Source organism: Corvus cornix, chromosome 5 (assembly GCF_000738735.6).
Source record: "Corvus cornix cornix isolate S_Up_H32 chromosome 5, ASM73873v5, whole genome shotgun sequence".
Classification (NCBI taxonomy): domain Eukaryota; kingdom Metazoa; phylum Chordata; class Aves; order Passeriformes; family Corvidae; genus Corvus; species Corvus cornix.
In genome coordinates this window covers 11,546,999-11,573,202 of record NC_046335.1, presented here as the reverse complement: position 1 = coordinate 11,573,202, position 26,204 = coordinate 11,546,999, and the positions used below count along the sequence as shown (strand labels likewise).

Genomic DNA, 26,204 nt, shown 5'->3' with positions numbered 1-26,204 from the left:
AGTATCTCCTTCACTGTTGCTTACAGCAGTAACTTTATTTAATGTAGATCTTTATATGGGATATGTAGAATATAAATCACAGTTGTTATTGTGAAAGTGAGCAGGTATATTTATCTTGGTCCATACTGCTGTTCCAAAAATTTTATTTCGGGGAATGTACAGTAATGTCATGAATTTGTTAGGATGACAGGAAGCAGCGGACTGTGAAAAAGTGCTATAAATTAACCTAGCTGAATTCTGTTGTGTTCAGAAGTGCAGGCCATCCAATTGATACTAACCACAGGGTCCTGTGGAGATTAGTGTACACAATTAAATGTTGGCAACAGTGTATCCATGGGAACAGCTATTGCCTTCATATGGTGATACGCAAATTATTTCCTACTTTCAAGATGAAGTTTCACTCCTACTTTCACAGAAAGATAGGTAAACAACTTAAAAGTTGTAATATAGATTGGGATGTGTTATTTCTGTACAGACAATTTTTTGTTCTAGTTATTTTTGTCTCACTGGAAAAAAAGACTGTGGCTTCTCTGTAGGGAAACATTCAACCATTACATTCGTAGATTTCTTCCTGTGTGTTGTCTGAGTTGCGACCTCAGTGGAGCTCCTCTCCTTAGTGTGGGAACCACTTGTTCTCTCCTTTCAGTGGGAAGCAGTCAGTAGTGCAGAGGCCCATGAGCAGGAGCAGTTTCATGTGGATAGAAATTAGTGAGTTGTCTCTCCTTTTCATTAAATAGACTAGCCCCAGCTATTTGAAATATGTAGATATAAGCATGTTCACCTTTGGCAACCTTGATATCTTTGAAACTAAGTTGAAATGAATAACATATTTCATTTTCTGCTCAAATTTTAATCTCTGCTTGTCACTTGATTTTAGGGAAGCAGATATTTAGCAGCAAAACAGAATTTAGGATCAGTGCACTGAAGTTCCACCCTACAGAGTCAAATGTTTTCATTTGTGGAGGGTTCAGCCCAGAAGTTAAAGCGTGGGATACAAGGACTTCTAAGGTAAATGAAATCTTTTTTCTCTTTCTCTTTCCGAGTGTTTCTTAGGTTGTGTGTGCTGTGTGTTACTAAGGTGCAAGATGTACTTACTGGTCATTCAATGGAATGTTATTCAGAAGTATTTTGCATTTGCATTTGTGTTCCTATTCGTTGATATGAACCTCTGTAATATCTTTTAAGTGCTATAAGGATCATTGTACACAGAAATATTATTTTTTTTATTTCTGTAGATATAAGTAACATCGAATTGAATTAAACAAAGCCAATGGCTCACTTCAGGATTGTGAAAAGCAGTTGTGTACTAGGAAGCAGTAGAGTTAATTTGCTCTTCAAGCTGTTACATGTGGGTCCAGATATGTGTGCCTGTACCTTTTGTATAGAAGCCTGGAGCAATTTTTACATTCCTGAAGGGCCACAGAGGTGTGATATGCCTCTGCTTTTACTTTATCATGAACCACAAAGAACAATGTGCTCCCAGCTGCCATTCAGAGCTCAGGTAAGACCAGAGCTGTACTCTGCCAGTAGAAGTGTAAGGTAAGCAAGATCCTCATGCACAAACAGCTCAAGGAGAAGCAGGGACTGTAAAGTTCTTTGTTTTCCTTTGAATTTCTCTGTGGGTAGATCGTGCTCATCATAGTTAGCCATTTATTTGTTCTTGAGGATGTCAGAAGGGACCTGAAAAAGGTAAGATAGCATAGCCAAACCTTGTCTCTGCCTTTGATGCACTAAGAATAATAGGTGAGAGATGTAGGGAGATGAGTTTCAGGTGTGAGGGGTCTAACAGAAGAGCTCTGAAATAATTGTGAGAGTTGCTCTGTTGAGGACACAGAGTATTCTTGCGCAACTAACAATCTAGTCAGAGTATTCTTGTGCAACTAACAATCTAGTTCCTGTGCTGCAGTTGCATTTGTCACTGATGTTTGAGAAAAGAATTTAATTATGTAGGGTCTCTACCACATGAGTAAGTTCTTACAAGAAAAACATTAGTAAATACATATTGAGACTGCCACATCTGAGGCTACTATGAAAATAAATTTACTGTGAGTTTCAGAGTTACAGTGTTAGTATGAATACCTTTGTAGGAAGCTGTGGATGGGATTTATTGCATCCATCATACTTGTATGATGGCTAGTTTTCCTTGATAGGAATGTGAAGAGATACTCAAAGCACAGGTCTGTGAAGGAAGATGGTTCTAGTTTTAAATTGCAAAATGTAAATGCATTTAATAAAAAATACCTATGTAACTTTTTAAAAAGGAAATGAGATTTTTCATTTTAACTGTTCTCCCTGTTCTTCTTCTGAAGAAAGACTAATAGAAGTCTTTTCTCCTGAAGAGCAGGAGCAGTGGTTTCATAGCATGGAAATGACATAGAGAATACAGTTTTTCTTTCTTGATATTCTCGTAACAGTAGATCTTAATTGTGGGGAGGAGGTACAGTCTGTAATTGAATACTTCACTGTCCTTTTTAGCATGGAGAACCCACTGTGTGTCATGGTATGCTGAACTACTTTTAAAAGGTGCTTCAGGAACTCAATGGGTATCATCTTTTTAAGGCTTAAAGATTGTTGATTGTTATGTCAAATTTGGGGTCTTTGACTGTAGTCAAGGAGAAGATGGCAGATGTATGTGGCAAAATATTCTTTGAGAGGTGTTCTGACTTGGTCCAATAATCTTTTCCAATAATAAAAATAATAATAGTCTAATCCAATAATCTTTGTGTAGTTATACACAAAGTCAAGCGATAGTCTGGCTGTGTACAAAGCCAGAGAAATTCTTTCATCCCATGATGTTTCTTTATGATGGATTTTGTGCCTGTGCATATCTTTAAATGATTATCTCTGAGAATCTGTGAAGGTGATTTTTCTATAGATTTGAAATCAATTGTGATTGATGAGCGTGGTCATGCCAAAACTGGCAATGCTTCCAGCCTGTGTGTGTCTAGAGTGCCCTGTCTCTCCAGATGGAAAATGATAACTGGTTCTGTTCTACAGCAACAAATGGCTGAAGTAACATGTTGCAAAAATGTGCCTGTCTGGACGGTGCTGGTGTTGTGTATGGTTGTGGAGGAGTATGTTAGAAATTTTTCAGAGGTGGTAGAACACATTCTCCAATATTGAGAATTAAGAAGGCACTTCAGTTTCAAGGAAACAGAAGATTTGTTTATAATGGATATTTACAGTCCAAGACTTATGCTTGATTAAGATTTTTTTTCAGCAGTTCTGATACCAGAGATTGTGATGACAAGATCTGAAGACTATGCAAAATTGGCACTGACTCAAGTAGAACTAAGGGGCTAGATAACAGATGTTAGTGCCTGTGCTACATAAGTTAGTTCTGAGTTGTCTCCTGGGTCTGTTATTCTCCCATTGTTAGTGTCTCTGCCAATCTGCAGTATTTTGGTGTTATCTTTGAACAGTCACAGTGTCACCAAGACAAATGGATTGAAAAATGCTGTTCTTGGCCCTTTTTTCCCACTTGTGAATTGTCTGAATTTCAGTAGTGCTTTCCCTTGGCACCAATCAAGGTATCAAACAGTATTGTATTCCAAGCAATGAGGACAGTAAATGTGTGTCTCTTAAAGCAGGTCCTTCCTTTTAGGTTTTAAATTCTTACAGTGCCTCAGTTTAACCACAGCTAAACTGTCAATTGATATGTCTGGCAAACCTGATTGTAGTTCAGACCTGCATAAAAGTAGATTCAGAATGCAGTTCCTTGTGAAGAGGAGCAGGCATGGAACAGCACATGATGCTTAACCTGGACAGAGGTTGCAAAGCAGCACAAGCATCCCAAGCTGTGATTGCCAAATATTGCCAACCACCTCAGCCTGGTGTTCTGCAGAAGGGGCCACCTACAGAAATATGTGCATGTCTGTGGACTAGAGTTTGCTCTTTGGCTGTCTTGGAAAGTCTTCTCAGTGAAACTGTTCCTGAAAACTGGCGGGAGAGGGGAAGCATGTCCTTCACCAATGAACAGTGTAACTGCAAAAGAGAGAAGGCAAATAGAGAGAACACAGTTTACATGAGGCAGTAACGAGGAACAGACAAACGTGTTGAGATGGAGGTTAGTCTCACCTATGCATCATTACTGCAAAATATTGTAGTTACATTTCAAACTCTCAGGCACAGAACCATAAATTTGTTAGGCATGAATTATCAGTGTCATCAGTATGTCACGTCGGCTGCTCCCTAGTTTGGGGGATTTCAATGGATTCTTCAGATACTCCTGTTTTCAGTTTATATTGTTATCTTTATTCACATATCTTTTCCATCTTATGCAGTTATAGCCATAGTTAAGTCTGGATAGTGTCCTGGCCAGTATTTTGAAATTTATCCTGTTCTTATAAGTGCCATTTGCTCTTAACTGGAATAGATGTCTAAAGCCTCTTATCACTTTTTTCAATTTTGACACGAACAGCTTTTCTACCTTTCAAGTTCTTTCATCCTAATTCATTACAAGATTTTCTTGTTTTGGCTATTCTTTCAAGTGTGTTAATCTGACATTCAGCTTGGAATGATGTGTGGGTGAACTACTAATTCTTTTTGTTTCTCTCATCATACTCCCGATAGCCTTTTCAGGCTTTGCAGCATATTTTGTCAATAGAGTGGACACCCTAAATCAGGCATCTGAATCTTGTTACTCATTGCACATTGAAAACTCAGTTTCAGCATTCGCTGGTAATTCAGTTTCAGGGGTCACTCTTTAGGATGTACTCCTGTGTTTTAACAAGCTGTCCTCTTGCATCTCTTAAAATGAACTGTGAGGCGAAATGATAATTGCATATCAGGAAATAAGGGGATTTTTCGTGGAAATTCAGAGCAAAACATTAAGCATAACAGAGATAGAGAGGATTAGAAATTGCAAAAATACTGTCCAATTACACATACATGCAGTGGTTTAAATGGGCTGCTTTATGCCAGTGTGCCTCATTGATGCTTTCTGCTGATGGAAAATGACATAAGATAGCTGATAGTGGTATTTCAAAGAATTAGTACTTCTGACCAGGGCCATGAATTTATGAGCATTAATTACTAATATTTATTTGTGATTTGAATGTAGTACAAAAATTGGATATGCAAGTCCCAGAGAAAATGTATCAAGTTGGTTTGAGGCAGCCTCTCAGCTACTAAAACACTGAGAAATTTTAGGGGAGCTAATAGCATCCCTGCTTTACACGATGCAAACCTTGCTGACGTGTAAATGAATCTTTTCAATTCAGTTTGACAGTTCATTCATGGTACAAGGGAAGTGAGCGAGTGGCTGTGTGGTACTTAGTTGCTGGCTGGGTTTAAACCACGACAGAAATGTGCACTAGGCTATTAATCAGAGAGGCAGATATAAAAAAAAAAAGAGGAATGCTGAAAGATACTTATTGCTATCCTTGTTCTGTTGAGCAAATAGGTAAAATAGTTTCAAATGTAGCATATTAAGCAAGATAAAGAATGAAACAACAATAAGGGAGTTTAATTCTTTGAGATCAAGCTAAGCAATATACTTCAGAGAAATGAATGGATGGAACAGCTTTTTAACTGCTCAGTGAAATGTAAGGGATACCAGCATCTCAAAATTACAGACACAAGTAATCAAAGCCTGAAAAAAAATAAAAGAGGCAGATGAATAGCCTGTGGAGATTTATTATAGTGGTATTTCTTTCTGTTTGTGTTAAACGCAGTTTTGTCTCTCTGGTAAAGAGATTTTTCTGGAGATCTTATATTACTGTATAACACATTGATTAAATTTATGAAAAATTTGAAGAATGTTTATAGAGACTTTATGAAAAGACCAGAAAACTTGGAAGTGAGCTGCTGTGTTTTGAAAAAAAAGTATCTGCAGTGTTGACCAAGGAGGGAGCATCATATTGAACAGCCCCCACGGGAATCTTTGGACCTCGGAGCTGAACCTAGATAAACCCTGTAAAACCCTGTAAAAAGAAATGTGCAATAACCCCAAGACCTTAAAGTAGTTATGTATTTTAGAAGCATTTCCTTTCTCTGAGCTGTGGAAGAATTTCTTAAGATGTTCAGCACTAGCCAGCACAGTCACCCTTCATTTTGGCTGATCTACATGAGCTTTTCAGGCAGCATACAAAATAAATTCCAACCACTTATTCTACCTGAAATTTTAATATTCCTTGAAATGCCGAAGAGAACAAAAGGTTGTATCCTTTAACTCAGCAATAAGGACCTTAATGTGTTCATTAAAGTAAATATGACTACAGATTTTTTTTTTTTTCTTTGTAATTTGGGTTTCTAAGCTTACGCCAATGTACTGTCAGGGCAAGACTACAACTGCAGTTGTCTAAAACTGAAAATACTTTTAAAGAAGCTGAAGTTCATTATATGGGGAATGGTTGAACTGCATTGAAACAATGTATTTACATGTGTCCGCAAGGTTTGCGTGGTGTAGAGCAGCGATGCTGTTAGCTCTGGTGAAAGGGCATACAGCAGTCAGAGCTTACATCTGAATGTACTCATGTAAAGTTTCTAAATGTATCCATATGATTATTTTTGAGATTTGCATATTTTACCTTTTATTTACATTCTGCTTTGATGAAACAACATTTTGTAAGCATTCAGGAACTGGTTCTTTATTGTGTGCATACAGAAATGCAAGGGACTTTAAAAGTGGACATCACTGACATTTTTTTGGACTCTATGAAAAATGGAGGAATAATTTCCTCAACTGTTGGATGGAGTCTGGTTTTGATCTCTTGTCTGCTGATGTTCATGTGTCTAGTGTCACAAACTAGTGAGATTTTTTGGAGCTCTGGCAAGAGCTATTTGTGATCGCTGTCAGAACAGCAAGTCCTAATGAAGCCCCACACAGTAATCTGGAGAGGGAATAAGTGGAAGGTGACAGGGCTGTGGCTCTGATCCTAAAGCATTATTTGAAGCTCTTAGACCTCCATAAATGCAAATCTACTGCTTATGTTAAACAAGGAGGGAAAGAGAAGAAGGGCATCAACTAGAGGAGACCCAGTAAAATAAGACCTGACAGCCACAGAACAGACTTTGAAGGAAAGATTAGTTACAGATATAGGAATAAAAAACATAAAAAAAATTTATATGATTTAAGTGAAGGTCGATTGTATGAAGTTTACTTGATGTCACTTTATGATGTTGGACTTTGACAGAGCAATTAGAGAAGCTGGAGAAGGAAGGAATTAACCTAGGTACAGTATAATGAGAAAACTGGCTAAAAGGGGTGTCTCAAGAAAGAAAACTGACTGGGAGGAATTTAATGAAGTGCTTCAGACATGACACTAAATGGAGACAGCATTTATTATTTTATTTTTGGAAAATGTTTGTTACAGAAAGTCTTGTGCTAGCACAATCAATAAAAAAAGGGATAGAATATTATGCAGGAAAAATACAATGATTTATTAGAAATTGAAAGAGTACAAAGAAATATAAAGGTTCAGCCATTTGGGATTAATAACAAAATTTGGTTGAGGAAGGTTTGAAAAAAGATTAGTATAAAGTCAAGGCAAATGTAAGGAAAACATAAATTTGAAGATTTACACAGAATTTCCCCCTTTTGAAATGAGATAAGATAAACAAATTAACTAGAAAAAATGGTGGAAGCTCCTATTTCAAGCTTTTAAAATTAGTTTTGAAATGAACTGCAAAATTTTTATTAACAACAGAGTTCAAGGCAGAGTAACAACAGGGTTTTTTCCCTCCCCCCATCTTTGTTTATTACTCTGAACATTACTTAGCTGCAAAATTGCAACTATCGTCTACAACTTTATGCTTAAAAAGAAAAAGATTAAAGAGATGCTTTTTATGTTGTTGAGCTATTTCTCCATACTTGAATTTATAAAGAAATAAGCCCAAGCTGTTAAAGCACAGTTAAAAAAATTAATAGGTGCAAATGCACTGCATTTGTTTCCTTGGAAACATTCTATTGCAATTTCTTTCAGATGAGATGCAGTCATTTTAAGTAGCATGTATTTAGGAGACCCTAATGAATTTGTCTCTGGATAGCATATGAATATGAAAAAAGGCTGTAGAAACTGGTAGAGCTGCTTGCACTTCTGGTTTCTATAGAAACAGCCAATACATTGTCATGTACTGGTGGTATTAGGAAGAACAAGGTAATTAAAATAAGATGATTTATTCAGTGCTTTAGAAAACTCAAGTTATTCTTCTCAGAGAAATCCTTCCTGAATCCATGGACAAAAAGTTCAAAGAAATATGGTGAGGGAATATTTGTACTTGCATAATGGCATTTGATTTTAAATGTTAACATTCAGGGGTCCTTTCTGAGTGTGAAGGCACACGTTGTGTCTGTGGCCCAGAGGTGGAGCAGTCTGCTGTGTTTATTTGGGAGCCTTGTATGGTGGCATTGCAGATGAGAATCCTACACCTGTCTGTGGACAAGCACTCCTGTGCTCCCAGAGGGACTGAAACAAGCCAGGAATGAAATAGTCCTTCTTTTGGAGAGGGAGTACTCAAGTGAGAAGCTGTCAGGGAATGGCTGTTCCAGTTTCAGACCATTTCTAGACACATTTTACACCCCCTGCAGTGACCAATACACTTTTGAAGATTAAGAATAGAGAAGCACAGCAAACTTCTTTATCACAACTCTCAGCAATGGTTATTCAGGCCTCTCTAACTTAGAGTTTGGGGGCTTCCTGCCTCTTTGTCTTTCTTGGATCACTTTGAGTTTTCACACTGTGGAATTGGTTGTCCTTGATCTCTTTACATCTGCAACTTCCTGTAGCAAGGAATTCAGCTTAAATATGTTGTGTTTGAAAGAAGCATCTCGTTCTCTGTGTTTTGAAGCTGCCTTCTGCTCATTTGTAGTCTGAAGTCTTATAAATGAAGGAAACCACTCGCTGTCTCCATGCTGCTCAGACTTTATTTCAAATTCTTTCAAATTCCCCTCAGTCATCTCATTTCTGTAGTAAGAATTCCTTGTTTTTTACTAAAAGATCTGTGAGTTCCTCACAGAAAAGCCATTCTTTATCTTCCTGTATCTTTCCCATATGCAGATTTCACTTCTTACCCTATTTGAGATGGGGAGATAATTTTAAATAAAAAAATCTGACGGGAAAATAATTTTCTTTTTCTAATAAATGGTTGACAATTTCCGTCACAAGATTCTTGTGCCTTGTCAAGCAATCTGAAATTGACTTTAAAAAAAGACGGTGTACATTGTTCATATCTGAAGTCTTAGAGATCAATACCAGATAAAGGTTAACCACTTCTTCATCTTGAGCAGCCTTTCTTTCCTTTTAATTATTCTCAAGATCCCTTGATAATCTAGAGCTGTATCTCAGAAAACAGAGCAGTTACAAATGGGAAAAAAACTTACATAGAAAAGAAAAATGGGGTTTTATAACTGCATGAAGAGAAATACAATAGATTGACACAAATGGTTCGCACTGCAATAGATAAAATCCCCATCTATTTAGTGAAAAAATAAGCTTTTCTTTAAGTTAAAATGTACTTTTTATTACTGTTAATGGTGTAGTACTGTTTCACAGAGGAAACTTAAATCAGTCCCCCATTGCATTAATTACTCAACATGTCAGTAGGAAGTGGCAGGTCCATGCCAGATCACACAATCTAAAAAGGTAGGCCAAGAAATAAAAGAAAAAATATGCTGAATTTTACAGGTTGGAAGCCATGGATCTGACTGATTAAGGGTTTTTTTTGATGACCAGCCATATTGGCTGTAGTCCTATTAGATTTGTTGATTGTCCTGATGCCCAGGACAATGACTGTTAAAGCACATTTCTTTCTTATCACTGGCATAATACTTGAGGTGTTTTTTGTAAAGTGCATTGCACACAGTTTGCAGCTGACCACCACAGAGTTGAGGCAAATAGCAGCTTCTGAATTGCTCGTGTGGAGGCTTTGAGATTTCTTGGTAAACAGAATACCAGTATGTGCATGGTATGTGCTTTATGCAGAGAAGTATTATAGAACACCCATCTGAAATATATACCTTGAATTCAGCACCACAACTTGCTTTTCAAATCACCAGGACCATAAGAATCTGTTTGAAACTGATTTAATTTGCTTAAATTACCTTTCTTTTAGAATGCCTGCAGCCTTGAACTCTTGTCTTATTGAAGAAGCTTTGTTATTATGTTGGATTGTGTTGACACCAGAAACTATTAGGCCTTCCATTGAAATGAATTCTTTTGTGTCCAGAAAATGCTCAGATTGAAGAAGTGGACTGTAGTTTTCCAGTGCTGATGGGTGATAAATCTGCAAGTAGGAAAAGAGCGGAAGCTGTTATTAACAAACTAAAGCCAGTAGGGCAGGCAAACTGGTGCTTTCCCCAGCCAAGTTCCTCAGGCATATAATGAATTAATTGCCTAAGGTAGAACAAAGCAGGTTTAATTATGAGTACTTTTCTGAGCAGGGATGTTGCAATTAGTTATTTTTGAAGGCTGTCTTTATGGGGCAATTGAAATACTATGTATATCAAGTTCCCAGCTGCTATTCAAAGTGTTAATTTACTGTTCTCTGAGTCAGTTCCTACTATGTGGTTTGAAGATAAAACAGCATGGTTTTTCTGAGGTATGTATCAAACATATAGAAAAAGAAGGTGTTTTGTACTAATTTTGATAGACAGTTTCCTGTTGCAAAGCTAAGGTACACAGGTAATTTGGTTAAATATCCTATTAAATAACAGACAAACATATTATTTAATGATTACTGGTGAAAATGTTTAAATTGATAGTGGCAGTTTTTGTAAGAACCCAACACGTTTTCAGCAAACATTAAAAGTATTTGCACATTACCAACTTCACAGTATCTTCTTACCAAGAGATGTCTGTTGCCCCAAAGACTGTTAAAAACAAGTCCAAAGCCTAAACCCTTTACAAAGCTGTACACAATTTATGTATGGATATGTACCCACTTTTCACAAGATTGGGGCTTTTTTAGGTGATGAAGATCTAAAGAGTATGTCTGTGATTTTCATCTTTAAAATAAGAAAATATTAAAGAATCACTACCACGAATAATGGTTTGGAAGTTTGTTATCATTTATTGCTCTATTTTGTTGTTCTTCATTTCCCAGCACTAACTGGCCTTTGTTTCTGGCTCTCTGTCCCTGTTCCTACACTTGTGCTGCTCCATGCTCTCACTCCTGCTGATTCTCTGGTTGGGACTTGTCACTTCTGAGGAGTGCCTGCTGCTAAGTAGCTGCCTCCTCAGTCTGTCGGGGTGGTTCTGCCTTTGTGCCTAGTCCCCTCAATTTAACTTCATTCTTCTCCTGCAGTTCCTACAGCTGTCAGGTTTCTGTATGGTTTTCCATTTCTCATTCCAGGCAGCTATTATATTTTGTGGATTTTTTTTTTTGGTTTGGGATTTTATTTTTCATTTTTGCTCCTGCAAAATAGCTTCATTTTCTACTTTACTAATGAACTATAGACTTCCTTTTATAACTCTGTGAAGAAATAGGCATGGTGATTTCTCCATAGAGAAAGTGGAGGCTATAAATATGGAAATATCCCTTTTGGCTTTACAAAATTTAATTGCTTTGTATATTATGCAGATTCTGAGGCTGTAAAATCTGATGAGAGCAAGTAACACATTTGTATATTCACTATCTTAAAAATGCAGGCAGATTGCTGAGAGATGTGCAAGTTTTTTGAGTGTGCAGGTTTACATCTCGTTGCTGTTATTATAGGGTGTGTAGGGTGCTTGCATGGCTGAGGTTCTTCACCGAATGCAAACATAATGTTTCTAAACTGTGTATTTCACAAAACCTGTGAAAAGCAACTGGAGCAGCTGCTGCTGCCATCCTTCTACATGCTGAGATCACAGGAAGCAGAGCTGGGAGGGACGTCAGGACACCCACTAGTAGATCACCACCCTAAAGTGGGATCACCTTTCTGAACATTTTGCCAACAGTCACTGATTTTTGTGAGGCAAGAAATCAAGTTCTCAAGTTTGGTACTTGAAGCGATTTTTCTTTTATTGGTGAAAGTGTAAAACAGAAGTATAATCCAGGACATTTCACTGCGACACCTGAAAATTGTTTGTTTGGTTGTTATTTTTAAAAAAATGTATCTGCAAATGGCCTGGGTCCTGAAGTCAGTAGTCACTAGGTATATTAGGGGTGTCAGGTAGGCACTGAAATACCTCACAAAGTTGGGAGTCATTTCAGGATAATGCTTCAATCACTTTCTCCACTGTGTTGGTTTTCTAGTGACATTAGAGGAAGGACTAACCTCCGCACACCCATTGGAAATGCAGGCAGCTATGTTTTTAGCTATCTTGGGGAGAGAGATTCAGATATTAAAAACTAGGAGTCTTCCCATGTCCTAGTTTCAAGGATCACCATATTCAGAGAGATGGTTTGCTTTGATCTGGCCACTTGCCTTGAAGTTTCTCTTCACTGGAGGCAAATCAGAGAAAAAAGAAAGCAAAAGTATTGATTTGCAAAATTCAAATTAGACAACATAGATACAGATTTTCATGAAAAAAGATGGAAAGAAAGGAAATTCAAGTTGTTCATGTATTCCTTAGAATAATTAAAAATATCTCTTACTTTTTAAGATCCAGCTTACAGGCTGTTAAAATATTCAGAATCCTGTGGCTGATACCCATTTCTGCATGAATCTAACCCACTTTTTGTGTACAATCGGAATCTCCCCAGGTGTAGCTTGTACCCATTACTCCTTCTCTTTTCCACATAACTCTTTGTAAAAAAGGGAGTTTCCATCATCTTTGTAGCCACCCTTTAAATACAGGAACTTGGCCTCCCCTAAACCTCTTTTTTTTCAAGGCTGAGCAAGCCCAGTTCTCTCTGTCTTTTCTTAAGTAGCAGCTTTCTAGTCTTTTGATCGTCTTTGTTGCCCTTCTCTGTTCCCTCTCCAGCCTGTCCCCATGTCTTTTGTATAGCATGGCCAAAACTGAACCCAGTGTTCCAGGTGGGACGTGAAAAGAGCTGGCTAGAGTAAGGCAATGACTTTTTTATCTCTGTTAGGGATGCCCTTGTTGATGCCCCCCAGCACCCAGTTGGCTTTCTTTGCTGCAGCTGCACACTGTTCACTCGTGTTCAGCCTGTTGTCCATGAGGACCCTCAGGTCCCTTTCCACTTTCTGGCTGGGCACACAGCTCCAGCTCCTCCTGGTTGTTCCCAGGCTGCATGTGTTGGTATAGAGACACCTGAGGTGCTTGGTCTGCTGGTTTTCATCTCAGGAGGCAGCTAAGGAACGTTTGTTGCTGCTCTGGTCGGTCTGTCTTATCCCCAGCTGCTTGCAACAGTGTATTTAGTGTTGATGCTTTGGACTTCCAAACTCCCCAAGGCCTTCAGTTTAAAGCCCAGCTCACACTGTGGGCCAGCTTGCTGCCAAGGATTCTTTTGCCTCCTCTAGGGAATCTAGAAGAGTTCATAACATTGAAGAGAGTTTGTGTAGACCCATCTTCACAACATTGTGTTGTCTAAAGCCCTTTCTGGATCTTACTCTAATTCCTTGGTAGTTTATAACAGAATCTTATGAATATATAAATATAATATATAAATTGTACAAACTGATGCTTTTTAAAATTGAATTTAATTTTCCTGTATATTGATTCTTTATATACATTGACTAAGCTATTTAAAACACTAGTACAACATTTTAAATTGGGTGACCTTTTGATGTTTAAAAATAAAATAATTTAATGGAGATGTTTATTAATACAAAGAGGGTAAACATAGGTTATCATGTTCTAATCTGTCAAAAAATAACAAACTCTTCTATCCACTAGGTGTTGAGAGTTTACAAAGCTGCAGTACAACAGACTTTGGATATACTCTTCCTTCCAGAAGGAAGAGAATTTCTTACAAGCACGGATGCAGTAAGCCGAGACTCAGCTGATCGCACCATCATTGCGTGGGACTTCCAAAGTGCTGCCAAAATCTCCAATCAGATTTTTCATGTAAGATTAACAACTTATGTTGTTCGGGTCACAATTTAATATTTCATACTTGTCAGTGTAGTACAAAAAAGTATTTGATTTTCAATAAGGTCTTGTGATATATAAGATGCTTTTCCTGTAAGTTGATGATGACTTTCTTTGTTTTTTTACTTAACACTTAATTGTTATTAAAAAATAACCTTGAAGGCTGAGAGGTCTCCTTGTGTTTAAAATATTTACATTTCGGTGCTAATTCATTGACATGTAAGCTATATTTAGGCAAGGACTCTGCAGTGTCATTGTGGTTTGCCAGTGGTGCATGGCAGTAGCTGCTATAGTGCCACGATTCTTTTCCCACACTTTTTCATACATTCTTCATCAGCTGCAGTGAGGGTTATGGAAAAATTGAGTTTAATATTCACACAGTAATAGCAACCTGATACGTGCGTATAGATACCTAATACAGCATAATCACAGAGGCAAAATTTGCATTTATCAGTGCAGGTGCAGTATTTCTCAGTCATCTATCCAAGCAAGACATTCAATGGACTAAATTGTTTAGAAAGGCTGGCAGCTTCAAAGGAGATTACCAAGGAAGTTAATAGAAAATTTCAACTCCCTGGGTCTTTTTTGAAAACCAGAGTCTAATATCCTATGTAATATAATATGACTGGATTGTATATAGATGCTTTTTGGCTGAAATGAACAGTACTCTGCTGACAAGGACACATAATTGATGATTTAATGGGATTGTTTCGTATTTAATTTCCAGAATTGTGTCTTTGTACAATATTGGATCTATCAATACCTTGGATAGACAATAGGAAAGGAAAAAAGAAACAACTGTGAATATATAAATTACAGCCTAGAAGGGTTCAGCACCAAGGAGTAACAAACAAACATGATTACAGCATCTCTGAAATGGTTTTCTGCACTGTGAATAAACAAAATGTGATGATGATTTTGCCAACTCTGCTTCACTTTTCTGAATTTCACCTTTGAAACGTTTGATGTGGGAGAGAACTCCTCAGCTCTCCAAACAGATTAGATCCCAACAGGACTTGATCTATTGCTTGTCTGCATTAACAAATGAATAGTTAAGAGCTCTAAAATAACCCATTACTACAGCATACCCAGCATAACAGCACCTTGCTCCTGCAGATTATGTTGTGCTTTCTGATCACATACTTCCAGACCCAGTTTCTCTGCAGAAACACACAGTGCAGTGTATCCAGTACCTTACAGTACCCAGAACTTCCTTCCCAGTCCTTCACTTCCAAATCACACTGCAAAACCAGTCTGATGTTCTTCCCGCTCTACCACACAGCGCATGGTGTCCAGTGGTCGCTGTCATCCTGGTGTTCTTCACATGCAGATGGATCCTACAGCCAAAGCTCTTTTTGTATTCATGGCATCAAAACTCAGCGCTCTGTCTTTAGGTTAGGCTGAAACTAGAAGAGGTTTGGACCTGGTGGAAGCCTTGTGAGAAAGTTGATTTCTGATGGAGTCACCATGCAGAGTTTTGAAAGTAATCTTATTTCAGTCTTAAATAGGAACTGTAGAGTAAAGCCAAGTCTTATTAATTACTGCAGGTATTTATGAGTTCGCAGCCAGCAGATGTCCACATCACTGTCATAAGGAGGCTAATAATGATCCCTTTTTTTTCTTCTTTTTTATAACAGTGGGATGGGGAAAGGTGTCTGTTTCAATCAGCTGTTTTCTGTTCCTGTCAGTGTGGCCAGAACTGGGAAGATGGAGGATTTGAGAACTGTACAAAGTAGCATGGAAAGCACAGTATGACTGTGGAGGAAGGGATATGGGAGAAGAAGATTGACTTTCATGTCCAAACTTGGGCTTTCTTGGGCAGGAAGATGATGATGCAGAACCATCTGGTTGGAGTTACCTTATAATTGTTCTCCAGTATAATTATGGCTCAGAGAGATAGAGGATTTTGGTCAATGGCTAGGAAATTGGGGTAGAGGTTTGATTTAGCATTTGTCTTGATGTAGGACTTCCAGTGGTTTGTAGTGAGTTAAATATCTTTACATAAAGTATACTATGGAGATGACTTATCCTTACCATGGCCTTTATGGGCTCTCAGATACATCAACAGATAACTTGAATAATTTGAATAAATCTTCTGTTTGATACAACAAAACTTCCTTTAAAATCATTTTCAGGAGCGTTACACATGCCCAAGTCTGACCCTGCACCCAAAGGAGTCTGTGTTTGTTGCTCAGACCAACGGGAACTACATGGCTTTGTTTTCTGCCCAGCGACCCTACCGAATCAACAAAAAGAAAAGATACGAAGGACACAAGGTATCCTTCCTCACCAGGAACTCAGTATCCAAGTTTAAAAGGAAGATAGATAGCAAAGCACCTCTGCTTTTTAATATTTCTGCTAATAGTGTTTTATTATAAATCAGTGATAGATACTAATAGGCTTCATTTGCTTTCCCATGTGCCAGTCTATTTTGAATCATGCACTCTGAAGAAAATAGTTATTAGAAGACTTTATGAATGCTTAATAGCTTGATTAAATAAGTTTTTGATATAGCTGTGTCTTAATAAAGACCTGGAGAAGTCTTTAGTGTATATTTATTTAAAGATATGTGGGTTTTGTACTATATTAATGTTCAGTATACCACAATGAACTTTTCTAATCAGCATCAAGAGTTACACTGTTATTGTTTTTCACAGGTGGAAGGATTTGCAGTGGGCTGTGAATTTTCTCCAGATGGAGCACTTTTGGTGACAGGAAGTTCAGATGGCAAAGTGTTTTTCTACAGCTATCATACTTCAAGGATTATTCGCACTTTGTCTGCACATAGAGAAGCTTGTGTGAGTGCTGTGTTTCACCCAGTCTTGCCATCGCTCCTTGCAACATGTGATTGGGCTGGAGAAATCAAGATCTGGCAATAACAAGCAGAGCTACGTTTCGGGATGTCTCTCTCCTGTTAGTCTGTCGAGGGCTTAGTAAATAAGCCAGAGTATGGAATGTGAAATTCTGTTGGGATGTATTGTAAGCAGGAGAGAGAGACTGTTGTCTTTTCTCCTGTGACCTCTAAATTTGTGCTTTCATAATGCAGTTAAGATGGTCTTGTGGTTAACTGCTGAGCAAAGAAGTGGTCCTACTCTCTCCCTCAGCCGTGGAGATGAATTTTTAACCCTTTTGTGTCAATATTCTGGTGCTCATCCAGTCCCATTCTGCTTTGAGTACCTAAATTTAAGAAAATTACTGCTCTTTTTATTTATCTTTTCAATGCAGCTTTCTTACACGAGGTTTATCTTAGAATCATAGAATCATTTAGGTTTGAAAAGACCTTTAAAATCATTGACTCCAAGCTTTAACCCAGTACAGCCAAGTCCACCACTAAACCATGTCTCATAGTGCCACATCTACAAATCTTTTAAATACCTCCAAGGATGGTGGCTCCACCACTTCCCTGGGCAGCCTGCTCCTGACAACCATTTTGCTGAAGAAATTTTTTCTGCTATCCAATCTAAACCTCCCCAGTCACAATATGAGACTGTTTCCTCTTGTCCTCGCCAAAAGTCGAGGGCATACTATTTAACAGAGGATGATGTTCAGATCAGTTAATATATATTCCATCTTCCTGGGATGTTTTTTACCCCTGGTTTGAGCTAGTTTAGCTCCCTGACCTAATCACTGAAGGGTTAGAGAAGCAATACAGTAGTTCAAGGCAAAATAGCTTCTATGTATGAGAAGGGGGAAGGTCACAGGGCAGGTGGGACTGCTTCTTCTGATGATGGATAGTCTGTTATCGGCGCCACCTACTGTAAAATGCTGTCTGAGAGTTCCAGGGAAAGATGTGACAGATAGCTTGAACCTTAATTTGAAGTCAATACATCTGTGTTTTTGAAATCCTGATGTTTAAACTTGAGTTTTAAACTTACTTTTATGACTGTATATAAACAAAGTGAAACTACGTATAAATATTTTTAAGGAAAAAATAAACTTTTTTTTTAATACATGATATCTCTGTTTACTACTTTACTCCCATTATTCTTGACAAGTTAGTACACAAGCCTACAATGGAATCGATGCTTGGGGGTGAAAACAATTAACATGTTACACTAATTTATTGCAAACACATATGCACTTCTCCATATTTCTTGATGTCACTTGGGCACAGAAAACTATCATCATGCTATTTAGTGCAGGGGAGGTTCTTTGGCACTCAGACAGGAGCTGGGCTATTCTTCACTAAATATAAAGTTCATTAGGCCATTACTGTGTATTTACAGATACAGAGATTGTTTGTAAGTGTATTTTAAATTTGTACTCCCTGTACTTGTATTGCTTGATTCTAGAAAATATTTTATATGTATATGTGTGTATATGTATGAAAAATAATATGTCTATGCATCACATAAACCATATGTATTCCTAATCTTGACTCTATATAAACATGTCTTACCTTGTAGTGAGTGCTGTAAGGTTGTCTTGTCTTTGGTCTGGTGAGTCTGTAAAGGCGTTTTAACATACACAGGATAATAGTGCTGAGTAAATTGTCTCTGTTGTGGGTTCCAGAAACCATTTTTCCTCTGTAGCATCTTTTTATTCTTCTGATTTTTCTTACTGGCGCAAACACAAGGGGTTTCTACCCATTTTTCACATGCTCAGTAAAAAAAACTTTCTGAGAGAAAAATTTTCAGAACACCCTTGTGAACAGCAGATTTTAATTAATTAATGAGCAAAATTGGTTTGTTGTTTATGTTCCTTATTGCTTGTAGTAAGAAATAAGCCTATACCAAGACTCTGGATCCAGTCACATTGTATGAAGTCTGGACCAAGGTACTGTGGCTGCATGATTTTAATCATCTTATCAACAGCAATGACAGGTTTTAACCTAGGGCATTAAATTTAAGTGAGCCTTGCAATGTAGCAAAAGCATCTTTTTTCTTTGTTTCCCTTAATTTCCTTAATTTCTTGCTTCCTTGTTCAGCAATGAGTTGTTCAGCAGTAGCCTGAGTTTTACACTTCTCTTGACTGTGCCTCTAGTACACAAGGAAGATGCACCTTTAAACAGAAACTGGTTCAGTGGTTTTGAGTTACTCCTAATTCAAGCTGTGGGCTCCTCATAAAAGTCAGAATGAGGTCAGGTGGAAGTGAAATAGCCCTTGCTTGTTGGTTGGCAGGCTGGATCCTAACTGTACAGTGTTTTTCGTGGGGGTGGCTCTGTGTTCTTCCCTCCTGGTGTTTTAATTCAAAATGTACTGTTACCATGTTAAAACTTTAGGCAGCCAGGTGTGTCTTATATGAAGGATGGGCAGTACTGTAATTGTTCCTATTACAACGCGGTATCTCTGTAGGAGATTATCTGTTACTTTGTTAAGTACTGCCTTGAGAAAGGCCTCTGAAATAAATGTGAGCTTGTGGTAGAAATGCCTTCTTGGATGAGGCCTCAGCTTATGTGAGCACTTCTCTCTATCTGAATGAGCTCTCAGCACATTCAGCCTCAGTGAGAGCACATCTGGACAGAGGGAAGGTCCTGAGAGAGCAGTCTTTGAGAATCATTGTAGAGAAAAGTAACTGCATTTTGTAAGATTACTCATGTTGTTGCTTAAGTTTAACTCATGTGCTGAGGCATGGTTCTGGTGACTTAGCATCTATCCCTCCTGAAATTATCTCGCAGGTATAAATAGACTATTTGAGGGGTGGAGAGGAAGGGAAAAGCTTAAATTTGATTAAAGGTAGTAGAGAAAATAAAAGAAACCTGAAACTGTATAATCTTAAAGAATATTAAAGTTAGAATTGCATTTGTGTCAGATTTCCAAGATGTCTGGAGTTTAATTAGTTAGAAGATCCAGTCAAAGGTTTTATAATGCAATGAAATTATTTTCACAGCATTATGTTGTTAAAATACCTTTCTAATATAAAACTGATTAAGACACAGACTGAAATTTAGTCATTGAAAGTATTTTAGAAGAGTGATGTCAATTAAGTTTTCATTATGATTCAAACACAAATTCTTCCTTGTTATCTTATGTAATGAACTGTAATCAAAAAATATCCACATTATTTCATCACTCTGCAATTACCAAATACTGTTTGGGCTGCAAACAAGGATTATTATGGTCAGATGAAGCTTTTAGAATGTAATGAATTGTTGGTTAATTAATTTTATTCATAAAATTGTAATCTATAAATTTTTGCCTCTTGCTTTAGGAGAAATTCTTTTAGCTTTATATAGAGCTCTCTAGGGCATCATATGTTGGAGCCAAGGCAGAGTTTTCCAGCATTTTGAAGTGGTCTAGACTGTGTAGATAAACAAGCCAGATTAATTTTAATCTATTTTGTACCGTACCAAAAAGTAATAATGCCAGTCTCTACTACTTTATTATTTGCTACTGGAGCATTATTAATTTGGGGTGTCAGAGGATGCAAGCTATTCAACTGTCTTTATCTCAAAAACCTGCTAATTAGCAGACAGTTATTAAAATCATTGTGTTCACTCAGCTGAAATACTGTTGGTGAGTCACTATATTTCAGCTATTGCTTCATCATGAAAATAAGGTATGGCATTACAATGGGATTACTCTTTCTGTAGGGGACCGGCAAATGTAAAGGTACAATACTATGGCAGAACAGAACAAAACAGGAAGATCAAAAAATTATGGGATCTCAAATTTCCCGACATCCTTACATAAGAGTTTAGCCTGCATTCAACTGAAAATATTTGCTCTGCTTTCTTCAGCAAGCCTTGATCTTGGTCTCTTAAACCCAGCTCTTCCTAGTCACTGCTCACATCTTCACCATTTAATTTTCATTTGTTCTGTCCTTGTTTCAGCACCTTGTCTTCTGCACTTAAAGGTATAGCAGTCTATGTGCATACACTACATTCATCTTCTCTTTTTCTTTTTTACTGTGCTCTGACTTGAGACTTTCAGGCTTTCATTCCAGCTGTCATTAGAAAGGCAGGCAGAAATCTCAGAGCACTTTGCACTCCATTCTTGCCTGTTTTCCAGTTTTAATGAGGCTTATTACTTTTGGAGAGTCTCCCGTTTTCTTAGCCTCTCCTCTGTCTGCTTCTCTTTCTACCTTTGATTACTGATTTACTGTCTTGCAGATCCTTTCATATCAGCTCCTACAAGATTTACCTTGTCAGGAGTGCACTTTTGTGGAGAAAAAAATAACAAAGAAACCTCACCCACGAACGCTCAGAGTCATTGCAACTTACAGTGCTTTAGCTCACAGAGTGCGAAAACTGCGTTGCCCTCAAATGAATTTAAATGAGATGTGCTCTAGGACCATATTTAATATGTCCCAGCTGGTGGGACTAGATTGAGAATAGTTCAGAGTACCCGTACTCCCCCAAATGCTTGTAGGTTAGATACTGTGATTTCAGAAGTGAGACAAACTGCACATTTACTCCTGTTGGGCCATACTACTTGCAAACATGAATGTAGCCTCAGGAGTTTCAAAGAGCCTTTGGTGTTTTTCCCTTTCTTTGATAAATTTCTCACTGCTCTCTTCATGACTCACCTCTCTGTGCAGAGTGGTCATAGTCTGATGTTTTCACACTTCAAAGAATGAAAATGCAGGGGGTTAATGAAGGGAAAAGAAAGCAATTTTAGAGGTGCTTGATCTCCAGTGGCAGTAAGATGAGCTGGCCCCTGCCCCTGAGCTTGATGAATCCTGCCACGTGTGCAGAATGACTCCCAGCAGCCCAGCATAGGATGGGAATGATGGGTCTCTGGAAGGGGGTAGGACTCCCTGTACTGGATTTAGGTGGAGGTTTAATGGAACTCAGCTTATTCGCCTCCCTTTCCCAGTCCCTGGGTATCCTACACAAGCTTATTTAGAAGCCCACCAGAAAGCACCCAGGTACTGCACAGAAATGATAAGGCTTCATCCAAACGTAATCCTCACTACATTTTCACGATTTTGCATAAGTGCCTCTTAAAAATCAGTCTAGAAACTTTTGTAGGAAGACTTTGGAGAAGGCTGAAGTTACCAAGGTTGAAAGTGCCTGAAGTTATAGTCCAGACAGTTTCAGCTAGATCCATTTGTCTCCAATTTCCATCAGCAGGGCAGCAAAACTCAGGTATCATTCTGAGGAAGATTTCTACTGAGAAATTGTTTGAAGTGTGTCCTTAGAAGAGTAACTTATGTAACAACTTGTGCTTAAGTGTACCTTGTCTGGTCCAAACCTGCTTACATTGAGAAAGCAATTTCCTTATGTTCAGATTGTTACCACTTGTTCATCAGCAAGTAGCAAAGAATTGCCTCAGAATATCAATTAGGTATATCTTCACCATGAACTGTGTTATTTTTCATGTTTTATTGCATAACCACCTCCTTTGTTGGCTTGCAACCCTTGACTTACAAGAGTTATAAGTAAATTCCAGAGCTCTTCCGCCTCATGGTTCATAGGAAATTATTTGAGTATGAGGTAAAGAATGTCATAACTTACATGTATATTATAATTTATATATATATTATAAAGCAAATGAACTATTTTGGTTCATTCCCTTTCCTTGCTTTTTAAGTCCTTGCTAAGGCAAGTTCTTGCTTTTAAAAAGAATTTCTTATAAAACAAGATAGAAGATGTATTAACCCCAGCCAGTCTGGATAGTTAGTTTGCACAACTTTGCTATTTCTTTTAATGTGTGCAGCTACTTGAAATGCAGACATCAGTTCCAATCACGTACTGCTTTTAGTGCAAAAAAGAAGATATTTATTATGCTATTAATATGAAACATGCAATCTGTGAACTATGAACTGTAGGCATGTCACGGACTAATTTTTCTTTGTTGCAACATCAAACAGGTAATGTTTTGGCCAGATATATAACCTCAGGATCTGGGCAAAAGCCGTGAAATGAAATTGTAATCATATCCAAAACCTCATCTTTACTCTTCTCAAATATCAAACATGAGAGATTTTAAAAAATAAAAAAATTCCTGGGAGATTATAATACTGGTGAGGGATAGAGACATGGATTTCCTTCTACAAGTACAAAGGAAGTAACCTCTCTGTTCAGTTCACTGGTTCTAATCTCAAACTCTTTTCACTTTGGGCTCTTCCCTAATTTTTAATGTCTCAAAAACGAAATGGCTGTTGGTGAATACTCAGATGAACCACACCCCAGTGTATAAAGATTCCCGAGTCCTTGCATACTCTTTGTAAGGATGTGTGATATGCCCAGATCTGAATATATACAGAAATTCCAATTATTTTTTAATCAGGGGGCATTTGCTTATCAAAGATCATAAACCAAAGCCTAATAGCAAGCCCCCCACATCCCATAGTCCAAGACTCAGTTCTGCAGTACTTTTATGTAGCACTTGCATGCAGCTCGTGTGACTTTCTTTCCTGGACTGGGAGGAAAGCTGAAAGCTTTGTACCAGTAGGAGCTTAGGAGGAAAAGGGAGAATGTGCTTGGATAATGAGTGTCAATTTCAGGTGAAAAATTATGTAAGAGAAGAGAAGCAAAGAAAGGTGAGATGAGAGCAGGGAGGAATGGATGCTGCTGATCACGGAGCTTGAGGAGATGTGAAGGGTTTAGCACCACTCACAGAGGTGTACAGAGCACAGCTGTGTCAGGGAAAGAAACCTGGCCCTAAAAGTGAGGGAAAATATGAGACACGAATAAAAGGAGCAGGAGGATCTAGTTCTGGGAAGATGTGGTGATTTTGTGAGCAGCGTTTGCTGTGAAGGAGCAGTTGTGCCCTTGGCCATGAGGGTGGCTGTTCACACGGGCTGGGGCTGTGCCAGCTGAAGTTGGTGAAGCTGGGAAAGGTCCTGCCAGCTGAGCACTGCTCTGGGCAGCAACCTGGCTGGGCTGTGGAGTGACCTCAGCAGAGCCTCCATGCATCAAAGCCTCCAGTTACCATCTAGGGGTAACTTCATGGTCCTTTTCAGATGGGCAAACCTTGCTGCACTGTGATCTTGCCAGAGCTGTGAAGCTGCAAGGTGGGACTGGGACAGCCTCTAGCTGATAAACCTGCCTTTTGGCTGTGTAACTTGCTGAGGCTGCATTGCCATGCTAGCCACAGCCAAGAGCTTTTCTTCGGCCTGTATGGCACCTATTTATGAAAACCAACATAAATTTGCTGTAATTTGTGTCTGTGCTTGCAGGCCAACTTCTCAGCACTTCAGTGTTCAATTAGTAACTCTGGCACTGCTGTAGCAGTCTGGTCATGGCTGCTTCAGCGACAGGTGAATTGCAAAATTCACCCGAGAAGCTGTGTACTTCCTTGGATAATTGGCATTTTGAGAGTTTTACAGAGAAGGCAGTGGGGACAACATGTCATTATTAAAATAAAGACAATGCTTTGGGGACTCCAGAATCTGATATAATTTACATTTGGACCTCTGGTCTCTACTTCAGAAGTGCAATTTTGAATAATCTTTTTATTAATGATGTATACAATGTTTTCCTTGTTTTTCAACATTCTAGCTGAACTACCACATTAATTATGCATCTTTGGGGATTTTTGTTATTTGGTGCAGTTTGAATGCCCTTCAGAGAGAGGGAGGTTTGCAAGTCTGACAAGGTTTCTCTGAGGGAATAAGAATTTTCTCCTCTTACTTTTCCAATTACTTATAATAAGTTGAATGCTGTTTTTGGTACAATTGAACTAAATCCATTGGAGTAACAGAGAATGTGTCCTTTTTTTACAAAAGAAAAACGTTGTATGGACTTGGGCTTAAATTCTTGCATTTTGGCCAATACTTAGGAGTCTTTCATACAAAATCCTGCGTTCAAATTTGGATGTGCTCATAGAAATGAGTTGGGGGAAGCTTAGTTTAGATATCAGGAAAAGGTTTTTCATCCAGAGGGTGGTCGAGCACTGGAACAGACTCCCTAGGGAAGTGGTCACAGCCCCGAGCCTGACAGAGTTCAAGGAGTGTCTGGGAAATGCTCTCAGGCACATGGTATGACTCCTGTGTCCTGCCAGGAGCTGGACTCGATGATCGTGATGGGTCCCTTCCAACTCAGACTATTCTGTGACTCTGTGATTCTATGAAATACTTGACATGTGAAGTGGCCCCTGGACTTGATGTTCCACCAAATGAAAACTCCTCCTTCCCTGGTTCAATGTGTCTGTTTGGTGGGTCTGGGCCTTGGCACTACAGAGATTGCTTTGCTCTTCACATTATGTTGCTGCAGGAACACGTAACAGGGAGCCCTGAGCCTCCTTTCCTCCCCCTATTCTCTACCCTCCCGTTTTCCATATATTTTAAAGGATGCCTAAGCATTCCCTTGGGTACTGCAGTCCTAAAATATGAGAATAATGACCTTTTCATTGTGTTTTAAATTGCCTTTTACTTAGGTGTCTGTCAAGGGAGTAATTTCAGAGAAATTGTATTCATAATCTGCACTGAGATCTGATGGTACCACTTCAATTTGAGGTAGGAAGCCTAGCTGTACTTAGCTTTTCACCAAACTCCTCTGGTTTAATAAACTCACATCTAGTTTTGCATTAATTATTCCTGAACCTGAGGTCATCTTGAAAGGTGGCAAGTGCATGAGTGAATACAAAATAGTTTCATGAGAGTGTCAGAGGAAAATTTTGGCAGTAATTTGAGTAAATTATAGAAAAAATATCAATGGACTCTTCAGATATTTTCTAGAGGAATATTTTTCTTCATAACATAAGGGCTCATCATTTGCTTCTGAAATTAATAGCTCTGTTTTTATTTTTAGCATTCATAATTAGACATCAATTTGCTCTCTGAATCCTTACATTTCAAATTCTACAATCATTCCCTTTTGAGCGTGTACTACTCTGAATGTCTGGGAGAAAAATTCATGACAAGTATATTTGAAGTGTTATGACATTATCTGGGAGATTTATTTTTATGTTCACACAGGACACAGTCCCATCCATGAAGTCACTGGTCACTGTAAGTGTGCAGGAATTCCAATAAAGGCTTCCACAGAAAATCACGTTGCAGGTCTAACCCTCACAACATCCTGTGCTCACCTCTTCTTTCTGCTTTTAAATATAACTTTTGCAACACATCTCAAGAATTGCTTTAAATTGCTTTGTGTTTCCTTGGGTTTTTTTCCCCTCTGCTGCTTCTATTATTTCTGTGTTTGTCATTCCTCAATTGCTCCTCAGGACATCTTTGAATGCCTGTGATGCACCTTTCCCTTCATGGGCACAACTACATAGAAACCTGAAGCTGGGAGACTTTCATCCATCAGTTTTTTCTGGCCTGTAGAGAACACGCTAAAGTGTGGTGGATGTATTTGTGGCTGGAATGCTGTTAAGTACATATTGACACAACAGAGGCACCACTGACCCCTCTGTTTGGAATGCCATCTCCCATCAGAGAAATAACATGAGG

At 38.3% G+C, this 26,204-nt stretch overlaps 1 protein-coding gene across 2 annotated transcripts in view; it reads left to right on the top strand.

The window, feature by feature from the left end:
* Window positions 1-17,311, top strand: part of WDR25 (WD repeat domain 25) — a 60,484-nt gene extending 43,173 nt beyond the window's left edge. For both annotated transcript variants that reach the window (XM_039552793.1, XM_039552792.1), the window contains exons 4-7: window positions 878-1,008; window positions 13,725-13,895; window positions 16,055-16,195; window positions 16,577-17,311. In XM_039552793.1, coding sequence (XP_039408727.1) covers window positions 878-1,008; window positions 13,725-13,895; window positions 16,055-16,195; window positions 16,577-16,798 — 665 coding nt within the window. In that variant the 3' untranslated portion in view covers window positions 16,799-17,311. The remainder of the gene's footprint in view (window positions 1-877; window positions 1,009-13,724; window positions 13,896-16,054; window positions 16,196-16,576) is intronic.
* The last annotated feature ends 8,893 nt before the right edge of the window (window positions 17,312-26,204 follow it).